This window comes from Octopus sinensis, linkage group LG4 (genome assembly GCF_006345805.1).
Source record: "Octopus sinensis linkage group LG4, ASM634580v1, whole genome shotgun sequence".
Lineage (NCBI taxonomy): Eukaryota > Metazoa > Mollusca > Cephalopoda > Octopoda > Octopodidae > Octopus > Octopus sinensis.
The window spans coordinates 15,002,954-15,021,009 of NC_043000.1; the positions used below are offsets into that span (position 1 = coordinate 15,002,954).

The 18,056-nt window shown below is 37.9% G+C and overlaps 1 protein-coding gene across 4 annotated transcripts in view; it reads left to right on the top strand.

Annotated features, from left to right (window-relative positions):
* LOC115211032 (putative uncharacterized protein DDB_G0277255) overlaps positions 1-18,056 on the top strand; it is a 33,598-nt gene that overhangs the window by 13,927 nt on the left and 1,615 nt on the right. For 3 of the 4 annotated variants that reach the window (XM_029779888.2, XM_036501789.1, XM_036501788.1), the window contains 7 exons: positions 138-864; positions 3,423-3,754; positions 6,237-6,341; positions 8,242-8,313; positions 10,018-10,125; positions 12,795-12,853; positions 15,269-15,367. In XM_029779888.2, the coding sequence (XP_029635748.1) occupies positions 138-864; positions 3,423-3,754; positions 6,237-6,341; positions 8,242-8,313; positions 10,018-10,125; positions 12,795-12,853; positions 15,269-15,367 (1,502 nt within the window). Of the gene's footprint in view, positions 1-137; positions 865-3,422; positions 3,755-6,236; positions 6,342-8,241; positions 8,314-10,017; positions 10,126-12,794; positions 12,854-15,268; positions 15,383-15,780; positions 16,049-18,056 lie in introns of those variants that run through there. The other variant, XM_036501790.1, reaches the window with a different exon arrangement.

Sequence of the window (18,056 nt, forward strand, 5' to 3'; positions counted from 1 at the left end):
ATTATATTAATATCACATTAATATTCATGTGAAAAATCTATTGTATATTTTTTATTTTAATCACTTTCTAGTAAGAGTTCTCTTTTGTTAAGGTGTAATAATATTCATACATTCATCTCTAAATTATTCTTTTCCAGACCATTCTCCCCACCAAATCAATTCCAACTAACTTCACTACGGTAACAACTCATTCTTCTCACAACTTGCCAGTTTCCACTGCTACTACAGCCATGGCTGATGTCCCTAATCCATCAGAGGTATGCAGTCTTGCAGAGATCTCTTATTTAGATTCCACAGCTAATTATTTAAATCCAGCAGAAAAGGAAATGACCAAAACTAGTCCAAGCCTAATTCCAAAATATTGTAATAATTCAATAATTCGCCAGGGCTCATATACCCTGGGAGAGCCATCAGTTGATTTAAGAAAATACCTTAACAGTTCAATCCACAATTCCCATGAAGATAAGGATGCCGACAATAACAGCAGTTTAGATTCTGACAAAATCCCTTCTTATGACGTTTTTCAATCTCAACTGCTGAAAAAAAATTCTGAAAATGTCAGCCCATCACTTATCAGTTTTGAAATAGACAGCTTTAAATCAGAACAGCAATCTGCAAGCGTAAATGAGGTTGAAATCACAAGTAATTCCAGCAAAAATTCTACCCCTGTTACAAAAGAGAAAATACCCAGAAACTCAATTTTGGAAAATATTCCATTATCAGCAGCTTCATGCCAAAGTGATTACAGCCCATTAAATACTTCAAGAAAAAAATCTCCAATCAAGAAAAAAGAAGATAAATGCAACATGAATACTTCTACATTATATCATACACAAAATGGTTTGGAAACTTCAGCTTTCAACGGTAACATTCACTTTAAGTTTTTAAAGAATTTTTTTTTACAATTGCAGATCTCCTTAATTTCAATGTTTTGCTTCTAAGTTAAGCCTTTGCCTGTGCAAAGCTTTTTCATAAGTTTGTTCTACTCATTTAATGCTTGCTTTCAGACTTTTTTTAGTTAGCTCTTGTTTCATAGATCCTGAGTAATATTAAGCTTTCCTTTCATAAGTCTCAAGTTACTCTGGTGGTCAAAAATATTGGAAGTATATATCATATATGGTGCATGGACATCAGGCAGATACATCCTGCACATCACATGTGATACACAGGACAGGCAGTGTTAAAAACCAGGCAGTTACATCCTTATCTTCTATCTTTTACTGGTTTTAGTCTTAAGCTGTGGCCATGCTTGAAGAATTTTAGCCTGGTACTTATTCTATTAGTCTCTTTTTGCCAAACCACAAAAGTTACAGGGATCTAAACATACCAACACCAGTTGTCAAATGGAGGTAGAGGATGAGCAAAAACACTAAGAAGCACACATCATCATCATCATCGTTTAACGTCCGTTTTCCATGCTAGCATGGGTTGGACGGTTTGACTGGAGTCTGGGAAGCCAGGAGGCTGCACCATGCTCCAGTCTGATCTGGCAGTGTTTCTATGGCTGGATGCCCTTCCTGATGCCAACCACTGTGAGTGTAGTGGGTGCTTTTTACATGCCACCGGCACAGGTGCCAGGGGAGGCTGGCAACAGCCACGATCGGTTGGTGCTTTTTACGTGCCACCGGCACGGAAGCCAGTCAAGGCAGCGCTGGCATCGGCCATGTACAGATGGTGCCTGTCATTTGTAATGCATTTTTCGTATCCTGGCTGAAAGAGTTTTGTTTTTACCTTACAAACTCTATCTGTAATTAAATAAAACCTATAAAATGATTAATAGCTTGTAAGGCATAGATATGTCCTAAAATTCAGTCTTTGGTGATATGGTAGTAGTACTACTACTAATAATAATAATCCTTTACATTATATAATTTTGTTGTATCTTGGTAGGGTCATTACACCAGTATTAAACACATACACTGGTTCTATTTCACTTCTTTATTTGTCAACCATTTAACCAATTAACTAATCAATTGTTTGATTATTTGGTCAGTCAGTCAATCTTATCACATGATTAACTAAATAATCAATTAGTTAACTTGTTAAGTGGTTAACTTGTTGTCTAATAAAAATAAAGAAGTGAAACAGAACCAGTTTGAGTATATTATTGATGTAATGACCCTCCCAAGATACAACAAAATGTTTCATCACATGGGTTCACATCAAGAATTTTACAAATCAAATATAAAAACAGTTTTATAATTTAAATTCTTTTTAAACATTTAGTATTTGCTGTGCTATTGTATAGATCTTTCATGATCTGACTTTAATTTATTCTATCAATTTTCATGCATCAATATTATATGCATGCAGATCAGTCCTGATTAAGAGCTGCCTTGAGATTCAAAGGCATTACAGTTGTGATAATCCTGTTTTATATCTTCATTTTTCAGATGTAGTCAATCTAGGCCTACAAATCCAGTGTGCTTTCCTTTTTTTTTTTTTTTTTTTTTTTTTTTTTTGAGATAGTTGGGTGTAATTTGAGTTAGATTTAGCTGCTATTGCTAGCAGTTCAATCAGCTGCATAGAGGCTCTGTTGTGTTGAGTTTCAAATATTATTTCTATGGAGAGGCACAGTAAACAATCCAACAGCATACCCCACTCTCCCTCACTCTTTTGTGAAGCTATACTCTTTTACTTGTTTCAGTCATGTGACTATGGCTATACTGGCGCACTGCCTTTAGTTGAGCAAATCGACCCCAGGACTTATTCTTTGTAAACCTAGTACTTATTTTATCGGTCTCTTTTGCCAAACTGCTAAGTTACGGGAACATAGACACACTAGCATCGGTTGTCAAGCGATGTTGGGGGGACAAACACACACACATATATATTCATGCCCCAACTGGCTTCTGTGCCGGTGGCACATAAAAAGCACCATCCGAACGTTGCCAGCGCTGCCTTGCCTGGCTTCCGTGCCGCTGGCACGTTAAAAGCTCCAACCGATTGTGGACGATGCCGGACCCCCCATCCTGGCACCTGTGCAAGTGGCATGTAAAAAGCACCCACTACACTCGCGGAGTGGTTGGCGTTAGGAAGGGCATCCAGCCGTAGAAACTCTGCCAGATCAGACTGGAGCCTGGAGCAGCCCCCTGGCTTCCCAGACCCCGGTCGAACCGTCCAACCTGTGCTAGTGCGGAATACGGACGTTAAACGATGATGATGATGATGATATATACGACGGGCTTCTTTCAGTTTTCGTCTACCAAATCCACTCACAAGGCTTTGGTCGGCCCGAGGCTATAGTAGATGACATTTGCCCAAGGTGCCACACAGTGGGATTGAACCCAGAACCATGTGGTTTGTAAGCAAGCTACTGAATTATTTCAGAACGATTTTTTTTTTTTTTATTTCTATAAAATGTGTTTTGAGAAATGTTATATCAAGCAAAAAAAAAAATTATTAAACTTGTATCGTTTCAGCTTCTAACTCGCCAGGCCAGTCTGCTGTTCTTGCAAGCAGTGAGCTGTTTGAAGATGAGTTGAGGTCATTTTTCAGTCATAAAAGACAATCATTTATGAAAATGCAGCAACAGTTTAGAGAATATGAAGAACAATTTGAAGAGGAGTACCAGAGAACTCTTGACAGCATGAAGAAATCTCAACGTTGGCCAAAAGAACTCGCACCTGAAACGAGTATTTTCATTTCTAAAACAGACATGCCTGCCAATCAAACTGGGGAGCAAGCATTGTTGAATCACCAACGCACTCCGGAATCTTCCACTTCACAACGAAAATCATATAAACTTGTTAAGGTATGTCTTTTAATTTTAATCAATCAATAATTTTATGTGTGGAGGCACATGGCCTTGTGGTTAGAACAGCAGACTCATGGCCAAGGAATCACAGGTTCGAATCTCAGGCCTGGTGATGTGTGTGTTTATGAGCGAAACACATAAGCTCCAGGCGGTTCCAGCAGAAGGTAATGGCAAACTTCTGTTGACTCTTTCGCCACAACTTTCTCTCACTCTTTCCTCTTGCATCTCACCTGTGTCGGATCGGCATCCCATCCAGGTGGGGAACCTATATGTCAATGAAACCAGGAAACCGGCCCTTATGGGCCAGGAACAAACAACAACAATAATTCTCGCAGATTTTATTGATTAATTTTTCAGAAATTTGTCCTTACCATTTTGCCTCAAAAATGTCACAAAAAATCAACCCAGGTCCTGTATATGCAAAGTAGGGCTTCCCATAAGCTTTAATGCACCTCTTTTAGGAAGAGATCTTTGTCTTGCAAGCTCACATGTGCTGGTGCCACATAAAAAAGCACCCATTTTGGTCTTACATATAAAGCACCCATGTCATGTGTAAAGCATCCATTCCAGTGTCACATAAAAAGCACCCAGTATATTCTGTAAAGTGGTTGGCATTAGGAAGGGCATCCAGCTATAGAAACTATGCCAAAACAGTCATTTGAAGCTTGGGCAGCTCAATGGCTTGCAGGCTGCTATCAGACTGTCCAACCCATATCAGATGGAAAATGGATGTTAAATTATGATGGTGCACTGCTGAAATTGGAGTGCATTTAATTCCCTGTGCATCTTTCATGCCATCAAATATGGTATTACAAATTGACAGTTAAAATTTTGATGTAAACTTGTGGAACTTGTAGAAATTCCACATTTTACAAATTTTCATGTTTCTGTTTTGATGCGAAGATTTTGATCATATCTTCCAATCCATTCCACAGTTAAGGTTGTTTGTATAGTAACACTCCTGTCAAATTGTCCAACCCATGCCATCATGGTAAACAGATGTTAAATGATGATGATTATCATCACCAGAGTTAATAGGTTATTCTTGACCACATGACATAGAATATTGTTAAATCTGCATACCAAAGATTTTTCGTTATGTCTAGAAAATACTTTAGTCCTGATCAATTTCTTTGGTGCTACAAAGTTCGAGTAAAACCCACAGTGGAATACTGCTCAGATATTTCAGATGGTATGGCAGCTTAGGGCCCAAGCATATCCAAGGGAAGACCATCAAGCAAATTGGTAAAGACTCATAATTAAACTACAATTACAAATGTGTCACATATCACCTCTTATTTATATTTTGATCTTGTTTCATTGTGCTAAGGATTTTGATTATATTTTTCACTTCATTCCATAGTTAAGGTTGTTTATAGAGTAACATGCCTCTTAAGCTGTCCAACCCATGTCAGCATGAAAAACATGTTGAATGGTATCAATGACCATGATTATTATCATCTCTAGAGTAAACGTTGGCAGAGTTCTCACGACCACCTCACATATAGAACATTAAATCTACATACCAAAGATTAAGCTGTTCTTTACATCTAGAAAATACTTTAGCCCCAATCAGTTTCTTTCCCTCTACAAAGTTCAAGTAAAATCCACAATGGAATATTGCCCATATATTTCAGATGGTACTATTGCTTAGGACCCAAACCTTCTTGCCTATATCCAAAAGAAAACCATCAAGCAGATTGGTAAATACTCACAATTAAACTACAATCACAGATGTGTCACATCTCACCTCGTACATGAAGCCTCTTTTTCTACTCCTTCTACTCTTCCTCTGACCCTTCACCAAACATGTCACTCAACTGTTTCACCTAAGAACTGCAACCTTTTGGGATTCCTTTCCAGTTCACATTTTTCTGCAGACACTGACAAACAGATGTTCAACTGAACGTCAATTATATCATCTTACAAGACCCTACAGGTACCAGGGTTTCTGACCAACTTCCTCCAGCTAATTACTAAAATAAACTCATAACTTTATGTTCTGGTTTCGAATCAAAGGGCTAACTTTGGCTTTAACCTTCCTAGGGTTGATGAAGTACCTGTACAGTATTGGGAATCACCCTGATTGTGAGTATACCCTTTTTCCTATGAATTCCAGGGCTTGTGCTAATGTGAGAAATCATCATTATTATTGTGGTGGTGGTAGAATCATTAATACAGTGGACAACATACTTGGCAGCATCTCTTCTGACTCATTCAAATTCTGCCAAGGTTCACTTTGCCTTTCATCCTTTCAGGGCCAGTAAAATAGGTAACAGTTGAGTCTGGGACCAATGTAATCAACTCTCCTCCCCTAACAATTTGCTGTCTATGCGCCAAACTATTACTATTATCAAAAGAATGATGCATTGGTAAAGTATATTTTCGTCGCTCTGGAGTCACTAAAATAAATATGAGTCATGTGCCTATGTAAGAAATTACTATTAATATCATTATTTTTTAACCTTTTTTTATGTAGACTGACCAAGATCCTGCCAGTGTAATCTGTGCTGCTATAAAGGGCTTTCTCACAAGAAAGCTTTTGTCCTGTCCTAAAGTGGAAGCTTTGAGGAAAACTATAGATGTGAGTGAAATTTTGACTTACTTCACCAAAGTATCCCTCCTACATCTAACTACAATATGTTACCCTGTGAGCTGTTAGTCATTGCATTGTGAGATGAACATTTCATGATCACTGGTATCCATCAATGAATGATGGATCAGCAGTATCCGATCATCAATGAATAAAACTTTTGAGACTTGACAAGTGATGGAGACTTTTGGCAATTTGCTGTGCTTGAATAGACATGTCAAGCTCAGTGAAATCGTAGACATGTCCAGTGCCAGTGACATGTGAAAGACACCTGTGCTGGTAATATACACAAGGTAATCATATTGGTGATAGGTATGAGGCACCTGTGCCAGTAACGGGCATGAGGCACCTGTGCCAGTAACGGGCATGAGGCACATGTGCCAGTAACGGGCATGAGGCGCCCGTGCTGGTAACACACGTGGGGCACCCGTGTCAGTGATACATGTGAGGCACCCATGCTGATGACATGTAAAAGATGCTCACTACACCCTATGGAATGGTTGGTGTTAGGAAGGGTATCCAGCCATAGAAACCAAGCTAAAACAGATTGAAGCCTGGTGCAGGTCTCCTGCTTAACAATTCCAGTCAAACCGTCTAACCCATGCCAGCATGTAAAACAGATGCTAAATATAATGATGATGAATCCAGCTTCTGTTTTTGTTGTTGCATCCATGATGCGAGTTGTACTCAACACCACATACTAACAAACCACATATCAACTTTACACTGCTACTTCTGTTCACAGTTCTGTGGTACACACCTTGAGCATTTGCTCTGGGACCCCCATTGCTACCAGCTTTACCCTCTTCCCAGTTATCCCCAATGACACTTATATTATGTTGGATAGCCTTGTATCTCCTCTTTAGCAAGACACTTGTATTTGTCCTTCTATCATACTTTAGTCTCTCAATATCTGGGATAAAACTACGTCCCTCTCTCAAATACTCCTCTCCACCTAGTTGAGTGGGGTGGCTTTTTTTTCTTTTCCTGTCTTGTAAATTACTTGGCAATGGCAACCTCACTAATGCTAGTGGCATGAAAGAGTATATGGTAAAGTTGTTGGCATTAAGGACATCCAACTTGTGAAACCATGCCAAAGCTGACACTGGAGCTCAGCACAGCCCTGCAGCTTGCCAGATCCTGTCAAACCATCCAACCCATGCCAGTATGGAATACAGACATTACATGATGATAGTGGTGGTGGTGGTGAAGGTGGATTGGTCTATTTGAGAATTAGTTGCTTTGGTTACAGGTACAATGTAATGCTGATCTCACCTCTCGGCTGATTATTCAGTGCTTGCAACACCACCAAACCTTGTATAAACACTCAGACATATAAACAGTACAGTAGTATATGTATGTGTGTATGTGAATAAATATATATATATATATATATATTAGCAGTATTGCCCGGCGTTGCTCGGGTTTGTAAGGGAAATAACTATATAAGCATTTTTAGAGTTATAGCCAAAAGATAGCAAAAAAATGCATTAAAAATATTAAAAAAATGATGGTAAATTTTTTTTTTTTTAAATCGTTGACTTATCGTAGACATTTTTAGAGTTACTTCCCTTATATAATAGCGAAAAAATGCATTAAAATGGAAAAAAATTATGGTAATTTTTTTTTTTTAATCGTAGACTCATGAAGGGCTCGATATGAATCACAACTATAAGATACCCGGTTTTGGTTAAACTGCACCGCAAAATGTGGGAGTAGTTAGGAATCTAAATTGTAGGAGACAGACACACAACTTCTCTTTTATATATATAAAGATATATGCACACACACACGCACACACACACGCACACACACACACAAACATTGTGTTGTGTTGAGTGTTTTTAACACAAACAGATGTCGCATCATTATTGATTCTGTGTTTGTTTAGGAATGTTTAAAGCTACTCAGTGAAACCCACGGCTCTTCCAATTTGAACTTGATAACAAGATTAAATAACCAAGTAAGTTCATTCTTTCTTTTTTACTTCTCATCTCTATTTACTACTATTTTTGCTTCTTCTGCTCCTCTTCTTCCTCCTCCTCCTCCCCTTTCACAACTACTGCCTCTAGTTTGTTTTCCCCCTCCTGCCATTGTTTGTTTTCTTTGACTCTGTCCTCTCCCTTCTCCTAAAACTACTACCTTTTTTTTGTCCTTGTCTATGACTCCAAGGCAAGGAGACGGTATAATATGGTTGTTCAATCTGCTTGAAATAGCTGTCAAAACTCCCTCTAATCATACCATCGAAGCTATATCGGACAGTATATCCAAGGCACATGAAAAGATGGGGGATAGTCATGGCTGAGAGAGCTTTGATCATGAGTCTGCTTGATCAAGCTGACTTGCAACTAAACACCAAGAACAGTCATATTACTTAGATGGAAATAGGGAATGAGGTAAAATTGTAGATTAAGAATAAGGTAAAACTAGATTAAGGGAATGGGGTAAAATTGTAAATTAAGAATAAGGTAAAACTGGATTAAGGGAATGGGGTAAAATTGTAGATTAAGAATAAGGTAAAACTGGATTAAGGGAATGGGGTAAAATTGTAGATTAAGAATAAGGTAAAACTGGATTAAGGGAATGGGGTAAAATTGTAGATTAAGAATAAGGTAAAACTGGATTAAGGGAATGGGATAAAATTATAGATTAAGAATAAGGTAAAACTGGATTAAGGGAATGGGGTAAAATTGTAGATTAAGAATAAGATAAAACTGGATTAAGGGAATGAGGTAAAATTGTAGATTAAGGATAAGGTAAAACTGGATTAAGGAAAAGAGTTGAATTGTGGATTAGAAATTATGTAAAATTGTGAAAGAAAAATTATGTAAAACTGAATTAACTCTTTCATAAGTGCCAAGTTACTCTGGTAGTTGACAAAAAGATGAGGAATGTGTACAGGTACCAAGGAAATATCACCTGTGTACCATATAGACTAAGGGATACAGATAGAATAGGTACTACTAGTGAACAGTGGTCCTGGTGCGCGCACTCGTGCATCCACGCTAGCTAGTCATAAGTAGTCGATCTTACGACTTGTGCGTATGTTTGTATTTCAAGACTGAATACATATCAAAGATAATTAAATAATATTTTTTGAGCAAAGTAAATAATTTTTTAAACTAAGTAAATAAATTATTTTTATAAACAAACAAAGGTTAGGGTTAAAAAATTATGGTTAGGGTTATAAAGTCGTAGGATCGACTACTTGCAGCTAGCTAGTGCGAATGCGTGCACCAGGACCACTGTTTGCTAGTAGTACCAATAGAATAAAAACTGGATGAGGGAGAGGATAAAATAGTTATATTTCATTCACTGTGACATTCAGTTTGGAACATATCTCAAGCACAAAATCATCATCATTTAACATCCATTTTCATGCTGACATGGAATGATAGTTTGACAGGAGCTGCTCAGGCTCCAGCTGGTCAACTCCTGTCAAATTGTCAAACCCATGCCAGTGCCACTTTAAATGAACATCATCCAGTAGTAGAAAATCTGCTTCACTGAATCACGTTGACCCATGCAAGCATGGGAAAATTGATATTAAAATGAAGATGTAAGGTTTGTAACAGTTTGAATTCCAGCTGGTTTTATATAGATGTATGTATGTTTTGTTATTTTCCATTCAATCCAAATACCAAAATCTATCTCTTTTCTATCTCAGCTGGATGCTGCACGTCTAGATATATATGACATTTTCTTTGAGATGACTACTCAAGAGAGAATGAACATCATTCACCAATCTCGGATACTTGCAGCGAGGAAACTTCAGGTAAAAGCAATCACCACAAAAGTTGTTTATTTAATTCAATTGTTTTGCATTTTAATGATATGGCAGCGAGATTTGTTTGTGTCTTGACTTAACACTTCAGCATTTAAACCAGTTAAATCCAGCACAAATATTCTACCTATCTTATGTTCAAACTGGCTAGATCCAGCCTCTTACACCTGCCTTACAATGTCATTTTAAAAATAAACATTAACGTCATTGAAATCTCAAAGCTACAAGATGATGCATGATTAATTCTTAACAATGTGAAGAAACAGGCATTACATTTGACAGTAATCTCTATATCTATAAACAGCAAAATGTTTGTGTGTCCTTTATACAAATCCAGTTTTTTACGTAAAAGGCTCGCATTTTCTATGGGCTTTCAAAACTGTCTGAGGGTGGTCGTGAAAATATTTTCATTTCCCCAGTCACCCCAGATAGCCATTAAAAAAATCGATAAACCGACCCCTTATGCCAATAAGTTATGGGCATATCCATTCAAAATCGCTAAAACAGAAATTTGTACAGTGCGTGCGTACAGCTAGATACACCAATAGACTGCCAGCTGTTTTTTGATTAGACAGAGATAATTTTACCCTTGACACTTGAATGCATGTGCGCATTTGCAGACAGTCTGTATAACTCAGCGCATTTTTGTGTTTTGGCTTTCAGACGTGCACGCTTTTTTGATTTGGGAAATGCAGGGAATAATTAACGAGTTAGACTAAGTGAATGACAAGAGAGCGGGATTTTCATGAAAGATCAAATATGCTTGACTAGCACTAGACCTGGCAACGCCGGGTCATAGTGCTAGTCTGAAGCTAAAAGGTTAAACTCTTTTAAATATCAATCCTACATTTTTTTTCCCCGTTAGTTTGATCTGCTGGAAGGGGCTCTGCTCATCCTCACCCCACAATTCATATGTCACATGACCTGCACAACTGATAGATGTGATCTCTCATTGGGACCTTTCTTATTTATGCTGCAATTGTAACATTTATACAGCCTATTGAAGAGAAATTCATACACACACACACATACACACACACACACACATACATACACGCATACACGCACGCACGCACGCACACGCACACGCATGCATGCATGCATGCACACACGCACGCACATACATGCACACAGGCTTCTTTCAGTTTCCGTCTGCCAAATACACTCACATGGCTTTGGTCAGCCTGAGGCTATTGTAGAAGACACTTGCCCAAGGTGACACACAGTGGAACTGAACCTGGAACCATATGGTTGGGAAGTAAGTTTCTTACCATAGAGCCATACCTGCACCTATATAAAAATAGCAGATCAGCAAGAGTCTGCTTTATGAAAAGTTAGTAATAGTTCAGGCGCAGGAGTGGCTGTGTGGTAAGTAGCTTGCTAACCAACCACATGGTTCCGGGTTCAGTCCCACTGCGTGGCACCTTGGGCAAGTGTCTTCTACTATAGCCTCGGGCCAACCAAAGCCTTGTGAGTGGATTTGGTAGATGGAAACTGAAAGAAGCCCGTCGTATATATATGTATGTGCGTGTATGTTTGTGTGTCTGTGTTTGTCCCCCTAGCATTGCTTGACAACTGATGCTGGTGTGTTTATGTCCCCGTCACTTAGCGGTTCGGCAAAAGAGACCGATAGAATAAGTACTGGGCTTACAAAGAATAAGTCCCGGGGTCGAGTTGCTCGATTAAAGGCGGTGCTCCAGCATGGCTGCAGTCAAAATGACTGAAACAAGTAAAAGGAAAAAGAATGTGGATAGGCATACTCCATTATGAGGTAGAAAGGAAATCCATAATGTTGATGTGACTTAGACAAGTAGATCAATGGTGTCACAAGTGAAAAAACTTGGAATTGATTGAAAAGATGTGCATAGGTTATTTCATTGTCCTAATTAATAACGAAATTATATTAAAGCTATGGTGGCGAGCTGGCAGAAACGTTAGCACGGCGGGCGAAATGCGTAGCCATATTTCATCCGCCGTTACGTTCTGAGTTCAAATTCCGCCGAGGTTGACTTTGCCTTTCATCCTTTCGGGGTCGATAAATTAAGTACCAGTTACGCACTGGGGTCGATCTAATCAACTTAATCCCTTTGTCTGTCCTTGTTTGCTCCCTCTATGTTTAGCCCCTTGTGGGCAGTAAAGAAATATATATTAAAGCTATGGAAAATAGAGGTATCAGCTAATATGACAGTCTAAAAAAAATATCACTTGATTGTTGTATCCTCTGTGTGAAAAGTCTGGCTGCATACATGTTAGCATATGTCAGGTGCATACAATTGACAACACAGTTAATTAAGATTTATTCAGTGAGTTCCATTCAACACATGTTTACACGTGGAATTATCAGAATCATTATTAACTTTAGATGGCATTTTAAAAGTTTTGGCTGATAAAGTTGAACTGAAAAACCCTACAATGAGGCATGAATTGCACGAAGCCGTCTTGCAGTCTTGGGAAGAGCTAACTGAGCAGAATATTCGTGGATGTATTTAACATCAAACTCGTGTTTGGCGTCAAATAGTTGACTGTCGTGGTGGTAACAGATTCGTGTAATAAATTTTTTGCTTATTTTTGTTTCATAATATATATTTTTTCGGATGCAGCCAGACTTTTCATACATTCATTTGTCTAATTAAATCTTTATATTTTTTCATGTTTTAAAGGCCAGGCCACAACAAATATCTTCAGCAACTCGGAAGTATCTGATGCGGAAAAACCAAATGTATCCTTTTTTATTCTGCTGTTGTTTAAACTCTAAAAAGTCAGCTTCAGTCAAACAGACTGGAAAATACAGGCATTCCAGCTGTGACCATTTTAACTTTTTCTTTAGACATAGCTTCATGTTTCTAACAAGTTTAGGCGCAGGAGTGGCTGTGTGGTAAGTAGCTTGCTTACCAACCACATGGTTCCGGGTTCAGTCCCACTGTGTGGCATCTTGGGCAAGTGTCTTCTACTATAGCCTCGGGCTGACCAAAGCCTTGTGAATGGATTTGGTAGACGGAAACTGAAAGAAGCCCGTAGTATATATGTATATATATATATATATGTGTGTGTGTGTGTGTGTCTGTGTTTGTCCCTCCAACATCGCTCGACAACCGATGCTGGTGTGTTTACGTCCCCGTAACTTAGCGGTTCGGCAAAAGAGACCGATAGAATAAGTACTAGGCTTACAAAGAATAAGTCCTGGGGTCGATTTGCTCAACTAAAGGCGGTGCTCCAGCATGGCCGCAGTCAAATGACTGAAACAAGTAAAAGACTAAGTTTTATAAGATAGTAGATTTGGCTGCTATTACTAAGATTTTAAGCAATCATGCAAAATATAGCTTTGTGTTACAAATTAAGAGAACGTTCTTTGGTCATACTGTGCCTCTACAGCCTAAGTAAGCTACACTTCCACATGATACCTATTTACAGGTACTGAGAATTAAGTGAATTAAGCCATTGTTGATTGTTATCCTGTGTTCTAATGTAACTATAATATTTGTGTAGTTCAACGAACTATATCTAAAAATTCAACCAAATGGACCTTCCATTTTCTAAAAAAAGCATCGCTTATGAAATATTTAGATAATAATGAAAGAAATACTCTTTACTTGTTTCAGTCATTTGACTGCGGCCATGCTGGAGCACCACCTTTAGTCAAGCAACTCGACCCCGAGACTTTATTCTTCGTAAGCCCAGTACTTATTCTATCGGTCTCTTTTGCTGAACCGCCAAGTGATGGGGACGTAAACACACCAGCATCGGTTGTCAAGCAATGCTAGGGGGACAAACACACACACAAACATACACATATATATATATACATATATACGACGGGCTTCTTTCAGTTTCCATCTACCAAATCCACTCACAAGGCTTTGGTCGGCCCAACGCTATAGTAGAAGACACTTGCCTAAGGTGCCACGCAGTGGGACTGAACCCGGAACCATGTGGTTGGTTAGCAAGCTACTTACCACACAGCCACTCCATATTTATATTTGTCATACAATTTTAAGAATAAAGATGGTTTACAAAATAATTGTTGCTCAAGGTATTAGTCTGAAAAGAATCAGTGTTATTTTTGTCAAATAAATGCTAGCATTGCATTGAAACACATGTTATAACACTGTTGCTTTAAGAGAGGAAACTGATGTGGTGTGATGAAATTCTGTGCAGACAAGCACAGTTATTAGGTATTGTATATTCTGGATGACTGAGTGGTTTGGTAAACAACTTGATAGCATTGTACCTAGTTTGTTGAGAGATCATCATCATTGTCTTAATATCCACTTTTCTATGCTAGCATGGGTCAGATGTGGTTTATTGAAGAAATTTTCTGCAAGCAGATGCCTTTTCTGTTTGCCAACCTTCACCTATTACTAAACAAGGTAATATTTTCCCATTTGCCATTTATTATTATAGATATTTTCGGAGCCTTAACTAACCACACAAATTTAGTTGTATGATTGCAACCTCAACTATGAATATTAATTAATTAAAATGAAACAGATTTAGAAGTCTATCATACCTGTATTCAGGCCAATGAAACCAATGGCCTGCATGTTTTTTCGAAATATTGGAAATGAATGGTCACACACATACAGACAACAAGGTTCTTTCAATTTCTATCTACCAAGTTCACTGTCAAGGCTTTGGTCAGTAGGAGATACTTGACTAAGGTATCATGCAATGGGACTGAACTATCATAATTGGAAAGCAATCACATGGATTGATGGAAACTGAAAGAATCCCATTTTGTGTGTGTGTGTGTGTCTCATGATATCACAGGATAACTGTAAATGTGTGTCACTGCCATACACAGTGTCACTTATTTCCAATATCTTGCAAAATATGTCTGCTCAGGGAAAAATATTACCTTGCTTAGAAACAGGTGTTGATTGGTGGCAGAAGGGACATCTGGCCATATTAAATTTTCCTCAAACTCCATTCGATCCATGCAAGGATGGAAAAGTGAACATCAGAACAATAATGCTGATTATTAGTTATATTTTCGTTGTTCCAATTTTTCTCCAGAAAATGATGAAATATATAGGATGAGTTATTGTTTCTATAACTTAATTCAAAAGAAACCTTTTTATAGTTTAAATCTGTGAATTTCTATACTTCTAAAACTGTTACCTTAATGCAAACTCAGAAACCAGAGTCAAAGTGTCTCATCATCTTTATCTGACAAACCAAATACCAGGAACAATTCCAAGCTTTATCCAATACCTTCTCTAGTTCAACCAACAAGGTAAGTATTGTCTAGGCGTGGAGGCGCAATGGCCTAGAGGTTAGGGCAGCAGACTCACGGTCATAGGATCGCAGTTTCGATTCCCAGACCAGGCGTTGAGAGTTTATTGAGCGAAAACACCTAAAAGCTCCACGAGGCTCCGGCAGGGGATGGTGGTGATCCCTGCTGTACTCTTTCACCACAACTTTCTCTCACTCTTACTTCCTGTTTCTGTTGTACCTGTATTTCAAAGGGCTGGCCTTGTCACTCTCTGTGTCACGCTGAATATCCCCGAGAACTACGTTAAGGGTACACGTGTCTGTGGAGTGCTCAGCCACTTACACGTTAATTTCATGAGCAGGCTGTTCCGTTGATTTGGATCAACCGGAACCCTCGTCATCGTAACCGACGGAGTGCTTCCATCCATTGTCTAGGTGGCTAACATACCTCATATATGTTTTTCCTTGTAGATGAGATTATATTATCAGCAATGTTAAAGACTACTGAGTCTCAATAGTTAATTTACTCTGTCAGTTTCTGGATTTACACATCAGACTTGCTTATATTGATTTGTGAGCTTCCGTGCCAGAGGCACTTAAAAGGCACCATTCAAGTGTGATCGTTACCAGCATTGCCTTACTGGCAGTTGAGCCCTGTGCTAGTAGGGTGTTAAGAGCACCATTCGAGCGTCACCATTACCAGCATCGCCTTACTGGCACCTGTGCTGGTGACATGTGTAAAAGATTCAAGTGAGGTCGTTGCCAGTACCGCCTGACTGGCCCCCGTGCTGGTGGCACATAAAAGCACCCACTACACTCTCGGAATGAATGGCATTAGGAAGGGCATCCAGCTGTAGAAACTCTGTCAGATCAAGATCGAAGCCTGGTGCAGCCACCTGGTTTGCCAGCCCTCAGCCAAATCGTCCAACTCATGCTAGCATGCAAAGCAGGCATTAAACGACGATGATGATGGGTCTGTTAACAAAGAGACTTTAACCCTTTAGTGTTTAAACCGGCCATATCAGGCCAAAATTGTCTTCCTGTTATATGCTTAAACCAGCCAGCTCTAACCTCTCACACCTACCCTACAGTCATTCTAAAAATAAACAGGGACATCATCAAAATCTCAGAGTTACAAGATGCTGTACAATTAATTTAAAACAATGTGATTAAACAGGCTTTACATTTGACAGAGTAACCTGAATGCTAAAGGGTTAAACATGCTAGTAACGAAAGAAAAGCAAACAATATTGATAATTCAGATATAAAAAGCAAGATCACTTTGAGCAACGGCAATTCTTGATTTTATCATCTAAGCCATGTTTAAGAATAAAGTCATCTGATGAAAATATCTGAATGTTTACATTTAGTTATAGCTACAACTAAAAGCAAAGCACTTGATATTTTTGTCCCATTTTGCTATTAAACCTTTTTATAATAATTATGTAGTCAACAATTCTGAACTATTTACCTTTAAATTTTAAATGTTCTGGCGTACCTGACATACAGATATTATAACTGAGAAGTATTCTTCAAAAGGATTGTATCTTTTATAAATAATGCATAAAATTTTGTACATTTTCATATGGACATTCTCATATATATAATTCTCATATATATAATTCTCATATATATAATTCTCATATATATAATTCTCATATATATAATTCTCATATATATAATTCTCATATATATAATTCTCATATATATAATTCTCATATATATAATTCTCATATATATAATTCTCATATATATAATTCTCATATATAAAATGATCAAAATTTATTTTCTTTGTTACATTTTATTCTTACATGTTTCATTGATAGAAATGACAGGTAAACTACCGACAAATTGCTGATCCAAAAGCACCATTTGGTTAGCTATCACTTGTTTGTCATTTGACTGCAGCCATGCTGAGGTAGCACTAAGTTACAGGAACATAAATACACCAACACCAGTTGTCAAGCAGTGGTGAGGGAACAAAGACACACACACACACACACACACACACACACACACACACACATATATATATATATATATATATATCAATAATAAAAGGGTAAAATTAATTATTAATTAATTTTACCAATTAGTGTTCAGACATTACGTTATATAATTAGGGTTCAGTAAAATAATTTACTTTACCACACACTGAACTTTTAGAAATAGCAGCCAAAAAATCTTAGCTATTTCTTCTACAATAAGAAGAATCTCCCAGACAATGCATACTCAAAAATAATTCACACAGGTATAGAGGGGAAAATAACGAAAGATCACACGTACATAAGATTACCTGAGATCGGCCGTTTCTGGATTAGTTGAATATAAAGATCAACATTTCCTTCATCAGCTCAAAGATTTCTTTTGATTTGGATTTGAGAGCACTAAAAATCGAACATACCCGTCTGATATGAGGAAATGTTGATCTTTATATTCAACTAATCCAGAAACGGCCGTTCTCAAGTAATCTTATGTACGTGTGATCTTTCGTTATTTTCCCCTCTATACCTGTGTGAATTATTTTTGAGTATGCATTGTCTGGGAGATTCTTCTTATAGTAGAAGAAATAGCTAAGATTTTTGGGCTGCTATTTCTAAAAGTTCGGTGTGTGGTAAAGTAAATTATTTTACTGAACCCTAATTATATAACGTAATGTCTGAACACTAATTGGTAAAATTAATTAATAATTAATTTTACCCTTTTATTAT